At 35.2% G+C, this 10,984-nt stretch overlaps 1 protein-coding gene and 1 pseudogene across 2 annotated transcripts; one reads left to right on the top strand and one right to left on the bottom strand.

Moving 5' to 3' along the window:
* The first annotated feature begins 317 nt into the window (after positions 1–317).
* LOC145592463 (plastocyanin, chloroplastic-like) lies at positions 318–1,058 on the top strand. The gene has a single exon (XM_081648916.1). The coding sequence runs from the start codon at positions 401–403 to the stop codon at positions 905–907; it is 507 nt and encodes a 168-aa protein (XP_081505042.1). The 5' UTR covers positions 318–400; the 3' UTR covers positions 908–1,058.
* A 1,952-nt stretch (positions 1,059–3,010) lies between these two features.
* On the bottom strand, positions 3,011–9,175 carry LOC145590968 (phospholipase D delta-like; annotated as a pseudogene). The gene is made up of 11 exons (XR_014102219.1): positions 8,355–9,175; positions 6,704–7,109; positions 6,452–6,613; positions 5,638–5,832; positions 5,266–5,541; positions 4,968–5,036; positions 4,720–4,867; positions 4,458–4,606; positions 4,217–4,381; positions 3,860–4,060; positions 3,011–3,737 (listed from the first exon to the last, which is right to left on the bottom strand). The product of XR_014102219.1 is annotated as a phospholipase D delta-like (transcript).
* Between the last annotated feature and the right edge of the window lie 1,809 nt (positions 9,176–10,984).

The following is a 10,984-nucleotide window of genomic DNA, read 5'->3' as shown; positions in this document are numbered from 1 at the left end:
AGGATGTAGTTAACTTTTTATTTCTGATAAATTTAAGGATTAATTTGCTTAGACAATGAATGAGTACTTGACATATTTTTAAATTTTATTTTTTTAAATAGAACATTTGTCTACTTTTTAACTTACCCTCCCAAATTCCAGTAATTCCACAACATCAGATATAATCTAACAAGAACCAATCAAAAAGCAGATAGCACCCCTAATTGGCCCACAAATCACAAAATCCATTTATCCAAAGCCACTAAAATTCCCTCCAATTCAAACCACACAAACCAATTAAAGCATACCACCATATCCTCCATTTTATCACCTCTTATTAAATCCCACCCTCACTCTCTTCACTCTTTGGCAATTGGCATTTTCACTTTACACCTAAAACCCCCTCTAAACTCCTCTTACAATGGCCACAGTCACTTCCTCTGCCGCCGTCGCCGTCCCATCTTTTACCGGCCTCAAGGCCACGGTTCCCGCCAAGGCATCAACCGCCAAAGTCATCCCCAGCACCACCGCCGTCCCAAGAATGTCAGTCAAGGCATCCCTGAAGAACGTCGGCGCCGCCGTGGTCGCCGCCGCCGCCGCCGGAGTCCTCGCCGGAAACGCCATGGCCCTTGACGTCTTGCTCGGAGGCGATGACGGGTCACTGGCTTTCGTCCCCGGTGACTTCACCGTTGCCTCCGGCGAGGAGATCGTGTTCAAGAACAATGCCGGATTCCCACACAACGTCATCTTCGACGAAGACGAGATCCCTTCCGGTGTTGATGCCGGAAAGATATCGATGTCCGAGGAGGATTTGTTGAATGCACCTGGTGAGACCTACAAAGTTACCCTCACTGAGAAAGGGACTTACAAGTTTTACTGCTCCCCTCACCAGGGTGCTGGTATGGTGGGAAAAGTTACCGTTAATTAACTAATATTTGAATAAATTGGTTTTTATTCATTTGAGTTTGTTGTAGAGCTATTATTATATTTAAAAAGACAAAATCTTGTTAATTGGTACAATTAGCACTTTTGTGTAATCCTTTTTTCTTCCTTTTAAATATTGTTTTATATCTTGTGTAGTTAGTTGTATGAGCTAATAATTTTACATTTTGCAATTTGAGGCTAATGATTTGCAACGAAAATAAGTTAAATCGTACAATAAATTTGTGACGTTAAGCAATGCTGCCTGCATATTATTTATGTGTAAATTTGACAAAAATCCTTCTAAAAGTAACTTAGAGTTAGATTTATATAAATTTATTGGGTGTCATTGAAGTGATAATTGTTGTAAAGCAAATATGTTAAATATTGGGGAAAATAGTTCTCTCTATATTTCCATTGTATTTTTCTCATTCATAATATTCGACCACATTACAATATAGACAATAGGAATAACTAACCCTAATATTCCTTATTATCTTAACTTCCTAAGTCTATTCACAATATATATCATATATCTTTTCACAATAATATCTCATATGATATTATTCTCATAATATCATATTACAATATACATTCCTATCTCAATACCCTCCCTCAAGTCAGAGGTGTAGATCTCGAACGTCCGACTTGGACAATAAAATAAAATCTGCATCTGTCATCATCAAGCCGCAATATGTAATCATCTGCCTTCTAATCCTTTTGAACTTCATCACGTTACGAAATTCCTCGCCATCGAATTTATCAAATCTCTCGGTAAAAAAAAAAAAAAATTATAATTTGTGAACTCTCACAATAATTCTCACACAATCACAATATTATACGCTAATTATGAAAATAACGTATAGTTAAAAAAAAAATTGTGAACTCTCACAATTTCACTATATTGGACGCAAATAATGAATTATGCGTGCATTTGATCACTCATCTTACACGAATTCTCGTGTTTAAGGTTATTTTATTCTCTCACTTGATGAGAACGCCATTCTTTTCGAACCCATCAATCACTCTAACGAGAACGTCTATCTTTTCGAACCCGTCATATTTTTTCTTCTCCTCTAACACGTTCTCGCGTGTTTAAGGTTTTTCTCATTCTCTCACACGAACTCTTGTGTTTTTCATCCTCTCCTCTCACACGAACTCTCATGATTAAGGGTTTTTTCATTCTCTCCTCTCACACGAACTCTCGTGTTTAAGGTTCTCTCATTCTCCTACACGAACTCTCGTGTTTTCATCCCAGGATCTCCCTAGGCTCTTGATACCATGTTAAATATTGGGGAAAATAGTTCTCTCTGTATTTCCATTGTATTTTTCCTTGTAAACCCACTTGCACCCGAGTGCCTTTTTACCCGGTGGTAGTTTCTCTAGCACCCAAGTACCCTGCTCTTCTAGAGCCTGGATCTCATCCGCCATTGCTTTCCTCCAACCCTCATGTTTCATAGCCTCCTTGAAACTTTTGGGTTCATTTCCTCCTGTAACGGCAGCAATATATTTTCTATGTTTCACAGAAAAACGGTGAGAATCAACAAAATGTGTTATAGGGTAAACAGTACCTGAGGAAGATGATGTCGCGGATGATACCATGTTAAATATTGGGGAAAATAGTTCTCTCTATATTTCCATTGTATTTTTCTCATTCATAATATTCGACCACATTACAATATAGACAATAGGAATAACTAACCCTAATATTCCTTATTATCTTAACTTCCTAAGTCTATTCACAATATATATCATATATCTTTTCACAATAATATCTCATATGATATTATTCTCATAATATCATATTACAATATACATTCCTATCTCAATAAAATAATAATAAGACTTAAAGAGTATATTATTAGTGTGGTAAAATGAGCTATTGCAGCACTTAGCAACAACAAAAATTGTGGCTACAAATTAATCTCGGATGGATATTGTTGCTACGATCAAATTTTTTTTTTTTTTTTCGTTCAATGTCCACTTATTATTGTAGATTTATTATGTGTATTCGGTTATTAAATCGATTGTCCATATTGCATTGTGAAAAAAAAAAAAAAAAAAAAATCAAATTAAGTGATTTTGATTATTGGATTGCCACCAAAAATATTTTCTTGTATGAGTTCTGCGGAATTTTTCCAGAAACAGAACTTAATCCAATATCTGCGGACTGCAGGAGCAAGTGACAATTTTTCTGGCACACAATTACTAAGTAGAAATGAGAGTGCAACCTCAATTTATACACTCTCTTCTATACAGTATACATCTTTCTTACTGCATCCTTGACAAATACGAACCAAACACGAAGTATTAAAATTTAAGTAATCTTCTCATCTTCACAAGTTCAACCATCACCCAAACAACCACTTGGGAAAAAAAAAAAAAGAAGGGAACGAAAAGCAAAAAAACTGCCCCCATTTCCTATTCCTCTGTCATGTGTTAGTTATGTTGTATAAGGTCAGTCTGTAGTTTATACACAGGTATTATATGTAGAAGAAGCGCGTTTAAGCAGCATGATCAAGCAACAAAAAATGTTTCAACTTTTAAGTAGTGAGTGCATCTGGAAGGGAGTTAGCAGCTCCTAGCACCTTACCGCCAACATCAGGGAAATATTCGTGTCCATGTAATGACTGAACCTTTCCATTCTTATCCACATCTAGAGGATATCTAAGGAGGTGCCCTTGCAATGGAGAATAATCTTCCGCTACAAATTTCTTCCAATTTTCATCAGCTATGTTGTTTACAGATCTGACACACTCCAAATTTTCGGCTTCCTTAAAGAGATCGTCTAGCCCTCCTAGATGCTCTGCCCATAATGACATTCTATACCCGTAGACCTGCAAGATTGAAACACTTTCAACATACAAAGGTATTGGTTGTTTTATCATAATGAATAATGTCGTCTCTGATCTCTCATCTCCCAAATCCAAAAAAATGGACTAGGTGTGATTATACTAACCTGGCCAAGTGGATGTCTCTTCTTTCTACCCCAGGTGTGATGCGGTTGATAAGCACCCATAGCTATCTCGGTATCTCTTGAACCAGCCATTGATCGCTGGTTAATATTGGCTGACCCCAAAATCACATATTCATCATCAACTATCATTCCCTTGGCATGGACATATATCATGAATCTTCGGTACTTTTGTGAAGGTAGAACCTGAGTAAAATTGCACAAAGCCTAAGAACTTTTTGTCACGCAAATAAAATTTCAACATCATGGACCCTTAACAGTCAGTAAACAAGTATTATAATATCGGTTAAATAACAGAAAATATAACTTGTAGATTTGAATCAAAGAGCTTAAGAGTGTTACCCCTTCACCATTTTTGGATGACAGTGGACTATCTCCTAAGACCAGGGCTGGTTCGCGATTTCCTAGACAATAAAAATTTAAGTAGTCTTGTGGGTGTGCATCCTCGAGGTTCATTGCTTTAATCTCCTGTGCTATTATGCTGTACATCATTTGCATGGTTTCACCCTGTCGAAATGCACATGTTAGGCTGTAATGAATCAGTCCATAACTATCTTGAACCACGACCGGTTTGATATGTTACCTGCCAGAAAAGAATTTCTTGCACGGAAGCAGAGGTGGGTACACCCTCAGGCCACATAGGGATGACAACATAAACAGCAAATCTCTCTTTGGCTCGGATTTTGCTAACAATCTTCAGTGCCAACTCCATAGGTATCAAATGATCAGCACCTGCCAGTACATTATCATTAAGCACACTAGCTATCGAATCCAACAGGAACATTCACATTTTCTAAACAACTTCAATAGCAAGATTATAAGAAAGGAAACTGAAATTTTCATACCAGCGTTTTTGTAATTTGGCCATGCATATGATGATCCAAGAAAATACTGGTTTTCTATATAAATGAAATGTTGAGCAGATCTGATTGCTTCAATGTAAGCTGTTTGGATGCTCTTATCTATCACCAAATTCTTGGCACAAACCAGGTTCTGCAATGAAAACAGGTAAATTGAGTCCAAAGGCTTCATTATCGAAAATACATACCTAACAGTACGGTTAGAGCAAAAGCAAAACATCTTGTCAATGAACCTGAGACTCAGCCTCCTGAACATCCTTTGGAAATCCTTGTACAGAACCTGAATCTATAGACCGAAAAACCTGCATCAACACAGTTTTAGATAAGAAGTTAAAATTAGTAGAATAGTAGCACATCTAGGTACTACATCTATTCTTCTAAATATTCCCGGTTGTATTTTTCTTGAAAAGAATTGGCTAAATATCGAATAATCATGCCTGACAATATTCATATTTGACTTAATTACTAGCACAGCAAGAAATCAGCTAGGATAGAGTTATTAGAAACTCCTACACTACAAATATTAGCTACCTGAACTTGCCAACCCTCTGGATCATTCTCTTCACAAGCCCAAAGTGATGGGTCGTTTGGGGATGCACAATTAACAGGGCTAAGTATCCAAGATATACGCTTTATTTTCAGTAAGGCATCATCATGCCAGTGAGACATGCTTTTGATTTTCCGTCTAAGAGATGATTTTGTGGCTTTTCTCCATCGCTGCTCAAAGTTGGTAAGCACATCATATGCTGCTGGCCCTTCGATTTTGCAGTGAAGATCATGCCATGGTTCTCTAGGACCCTTTGTTCCCTGTCAAAAAATGTAAACAAATATTTAGATTTAACCCTGATTTGTTATTGCTCCAAAGGAAACAAGCCTTTGTTTGTTTGTTTGACAGAAACTCACTTCAAATGTAGGATTGTGGTAATCATCATTGAAAACAGTGTCAAGGTCACGAAAGAGACGATGCCCCGGGGTATCATACCGACCATCACAAAGGTCTAAACCTCCCAAAAAAGCTGTTATCTTCCTGTTATTCCCTGGTGCTTGCGAATCCACAATGACACATTTCTGATGGTGTGTATACAGTGTACCAACAACCTGAGGTAAAAACATCATCATCAGCAACAATTACAAGTTTACAACCAATACTTTAAGGGAAAAAAAGAGCTTTAGAAAAGAAAACAAAGCATTTATAAATTTCTCATCTCAATTTCAAGTAATATTAGATAGATTTGAAACAGAGGAACTTGCTGAAATCATCAACATAAATAACATAATTTTAATTAAAAGTGGCAAACTGGTAACTGACTCAAAGCATACTTATCAAGACCCTGTTTGGTTTTGGGTCTAGGTTTGAAGATTAAAGATCATTAAACAGCATATATTAGTTTTAAATTCCATAAGAAGAGAATAGAAGTTGAGCTACATAGATAAAAAAAAAGGGTTTATATGAATTGGTCAAATAGACTAATCTTTAATGGTATGTGCTTTTCCAGAATGGCAGGAACATTATATACGTTTCCTAAAACAGTTATGGTTTATGACTGGAAATCTAATAATATTATCTTGTTTTTATTATCATAAGCACTTCTCCATATTAGAGATGAGTATACTCCATGCTAAGCAAAAGTTAAATTATGGTCATTTCTTGTGCAGCGAAATTCTCTCTTAATAAATGTCCCAGAAATGAGTAAACACAGAAGCAAGAACCAGATGCAGAAAACTTTTAAAGAAGAATAAACAATATACAACAAAAGCATGCCTGCTGCTTGATAATGCTAAGCTTACTGCTGGCATAACGCGGTGACAGAGTGCAAATGACAGAGGAATGCTTGAAAAACTTCTTTGTTTCTTCATCATGAGTTTGCATTACACCTTGCTGCAACATAAATAAGGAAAATAATCATATGAAAATTCAATTGGTCAAAACAAAACCTTAAGCATATCAAGCTCATAATAAGGTACATACCGTGTTGATGAAGAATTTACTATGGGAAGTCTTATCATCCCAAACAAGCAACAACACTCTGACCCCTTCCTGGGACTTATACTTCAATAGGTCCCCTAGACTCAAGTCCCCTCCATTAGGCAACGGTCTAGAAGGCTCACGCACCAGCTTAACCTTATGGTAAACTGACCACCCTACAATGTACACCAAGTGATGTGCCTCCAATATAGCATGGCATATATCCTCCCAACACCTCCCATGTTGATACTCCACCCCTTGTTCTAGCTCAATCCTTGGCAACTCGTTCTCCAGTACATGAGCGTCTTGGTACAATGTCACCCTTCCCCCTGGTCGCGCAGGGAAGTAGCTCCGTTCTACCCTATGTTCTCCATCTGCATTGCTCTGGTTGGCATCACAAGGAATGAATCTGTGGACATTTTTTTCATAGAATCAAATGAGCAAGTCTAGGTTGAAACTGTTTGTAATTAATTTATCTTTCCAAAACTCCAAAATTAGAAGGAATCTTTAAAGTCCAGCCATGTAGAGCAACTGATCATCATACTTTCTTTTCTTTCCAAAAGTATTGTTATCATGTCACTCATATAACCGCAACAGTGGAGTTTTTTTTTCCTTTAATAGAATATATTCTCTGGAGTAATACATCTTTTTTTTTTTTTTTTTTTTTTTTTTTTTTTTTTTTTTTTACCCATATTACTTACCCAATTTATAAAGCAATCAATTTTACCCATGTTTAAAACATTCTTATTGTAATCTTATTGTGTACTCATTCATAGATTCTCCTTTTAATATACTACGAAGTAATAATTATGGAGTAAGGCCTCACCTTATTTTTGCTGAATTGAAATTATTTTTACTGAAACAAAATTATATTTGTTGAACTTAAATTATTTTTACTGAACTTAAATTAATTTTACTGAAATAAAATTATTTTTGCTAAACTGAAATTATTTTTACTGATTTTCTATTATAATTCTTCTTTAAGAAAACTGAATTTTACTGAACTGAACTTATTTTTACTGAACTGAAATTATTTTTACTTAATATTATTTTTTTAAAGTGAAGAGAACAGGGCCTAATTAATTATAGATAGGAAGGGCAACTCTAAGAATCTAACTATGGTTTTTTCCACAACATACAAATTAAACATAACTCATGCAAATATGAACCCAAGTCTGGTCGGGTCCATAAGAGATTTTGTGTTCTAGAAAAAACTATAAACAAAACCCAAAGAGGACGACTTCCAAGTTTCTATCCACCTTCTTAGATCCCAAAATCCGGAATTTCTTTGCTGAAAAAAAATAAGTCTATAGAATATATGGAAGCCAGGAAGGAACGTTCGAAATTCAACCAACCAAATAACTCTCTATCAACATCATCATCTTCTACATTATGATCATTTACCGAATATAGAATTTTCTTTCAAATGAAAATACTTCCATTATTTGGTCTTTTACTCAATTCATACACCTCTCTAACAATACTTGTAATTTCTATGTATTGAAATATATAGTCATGTCATATTCAAATTCATAAATACTTTTTAAAAAATCAAAAAGTTTAAAATTATTTTATTATAAAATATTAAATAATTTTATGATTAAAATTGTGCTAACATAAACTACAGAAAAATATAACAAAAACAGATAAAAACCTGAGACGCAGATGAACCGCTGCTTTAGGCTTAGGAGGTTTGCCGTTGTCTCTAAGAATGGGGAACCAGTCGTCGATCAACTCACCTGAAATAATCAGCGAAGCCGGGACGGTAGCGGTCCCGATCATGTCAGCCCCAAGGACATCATTATCCTTGATCTTAAACTCAATATCAGACACAGCATGAGCTAAGGGGATACTAAAATGCTCCTCCCATTTCGGGGCTTGCGAGTTCGATATCACACGGGTACGTGCCACCGTTGCCCCTCCTATATTAACCGTTACGTACGGGTCGCTCGTGATGATCTTATTATTCTTTAAATGAAGTTTATGATTGGGATCGTGGTTTTTCCCCTCGGATGATACTTTCCTCCTCCTAAAGAAAGGAGCGCGACACGAGGAAAACACCCGACGAAAGTTCTCGGAGAAGAGGTCCATGTTGGGAAGACAACGCGCTTCAATAATGTGGAGGTCGAGATCACCGTGAAGGTAGATCCCATGATTATTTTCTTTCTCGTTCTCCATTAATATGTGAATTATGTAATAAAATATTATTAAATTTTAGGAAATGTAAAGTGGAGATTACCGGTTAATTAATGAAGGGGATGTTGACGGTTACATGTAAGCAAGGAAGTACGGGTCAACGGTTCCCGGCATAAACTTTCGCCGGTAACCGGTGGTTGCCGGTTAATGTAAGGAAGAAGAGAAGTGAATTTGAAAGGAAGGAAAAATAAAATAAATAAAATATAATATTGATGGTGTTTGATAATTGGGTATGGGAGGGGTATGTTGAGATATACGCGGGGAGGAGAGAGAAAAGTTGTTAAACGGCTGAGTTTAATTAGGCGAGTGTTTTATTCTGTTTAATGTTGTGTATATATATGGTGTGTTGGTGGAAGATGAATTATGGTGCCGTGCGGCTGTTATTAGAGAAATGGTCCAAATAATTGGTAAGATCTATCGAAAAGGAGGATCTTCGTTGAGACTCGTAGGAGTATGACTCTATGACTGGATTCAAATTTGTTAGATTACTCTTCATAATAGGTGTTGTGTATGATGGGAAATTAGTCTCACATTAGTAGAATAGAAGTTGGTTATATAGTTTATTATATATAGCTTAATGTTGGGATGGAAATAAGTGTTGTGAATGATAGGAAATTAGTCCCACATTAGTAGAATAGAAGTTAGTTATATAGTTTATTCTATATAGCTTAATGTGAATGATGAAAATCCCACATTGGTAGAATGGAAGAAGTTAGGTTGTTCAATTCTATTTAATTGTTATTAGGAAGAAAGTCTCACATTGGTTGAATAGAGGATGTTAACTTACTCTATTCTATTTAACTTGATGTTGGGAAGAAAATCTGATCCCATATTGGTTAAATAGAAAAGTTTAATTTGGAACTAGTCTATAAGTTAATTTATTCTATAATTTATAAGTTTACTAGCTTAAGGCTTATAATGTCATATTCTATATTAATAGGCAAAGCAAAAAAATTACCTAAAAATGAATTTTTTTTTTAGGCTGCCCTAACCCGAAATTTTTTCTGTCGGAACTTATTAGTTTATACTTATTAATAAATGCATTTTTAATAAACATCAAAAATCAATCAAACAACAAACTAAAATCTCCACAAAACTATTAGCAAAAGTGCAAACATACACAAAATTACAATACCTATATCCCCTTTTATCTAAAAAATCATTTGTCAAACACAACTTTTATTTTATAGCTATACGCCAATACTATACTCTATAAATCCTTAATTTGTGATAATATGTATGTATAGTAGTAAAATTTCAGAAACAAAATTGTAACTAAATTAAATATATAGTTATATTAAATTGAAATTGAAATAAAATATTAGCTAGCTGAGATATTTGAAAATAAATAAATTTAAGTGATGTTTTAAAGTAATTTCTATGACATCTATAAGAATCAATATATTATTACTTTTTTGGCAAAATTTAATAATACTCCATTTAAAAGATAACTAAAAAGGAGTTGAAATAATTATTTAGGTAAATGTATATAGAATAATTATGAACACCAAATAAAAGGAATATATATTTGTCATAAAGACAATATAAAAGATTTGGAATGCTATTATTATAGAATCAAATATTAACCAAAAATAAAAGTTAAAAAGGGATTGAGAGTTTTGGAGGTAAAAAACAGCACCAGGATGTGACACGTGTCACTCCCGGTGTCTGTTTTAGTGAGTCATGGTACATGAACACAGGCCGGTCAGGCGCGAGCAAAAATTTAGAAAATAATAATTGCTTGCCCGATAGGGCTAAGTTAGCCCGATCGGGCGCGAGAGCAAGCTTATTTTCGGAAGTGTAGATGGCTCGATCGGGCGGGCTTTCCCTGGTCGAGCGCTAGCCTAATTAAAATTTTTGTCCGTTTTTTACCCAATCGGGCGGGCTTGGCTCGATCGGGCGAATGCAAGTGGTTACTTTCCAATGGTTAAATTGATTATGAGAATAGTGACTTTTTATTAAAAGCCAGTTCATCTTAATTAATTATATTTTGAAAATGGTGACTCTTGGATTAAATGGTGTTCATTATATATAGTTAATTGCTCCAAAGTATAACTTACTTCTTTTTTCACTTTATCTTCTTCTTTA

Source organism: Chenopodium album, chromosome 18 (assembly GCF_948465745.1).
Source record: "Chenopodium album chromosome 18, dcCheAlbu1.1, whole genome shotgun sequence".
Lineage (NCBI taxonomy): Eukaryota > Viridiplantae > Streptophyta > Magnoliopsida > Caryophyllales > Amaranthaceae > Chenopodium > Chenopodium album.
The sequence above is the reverse complement of the archived record's forward strand: the minus strand, read 5'-3'. Positions and strand labels throughout refer to the sequence as shown.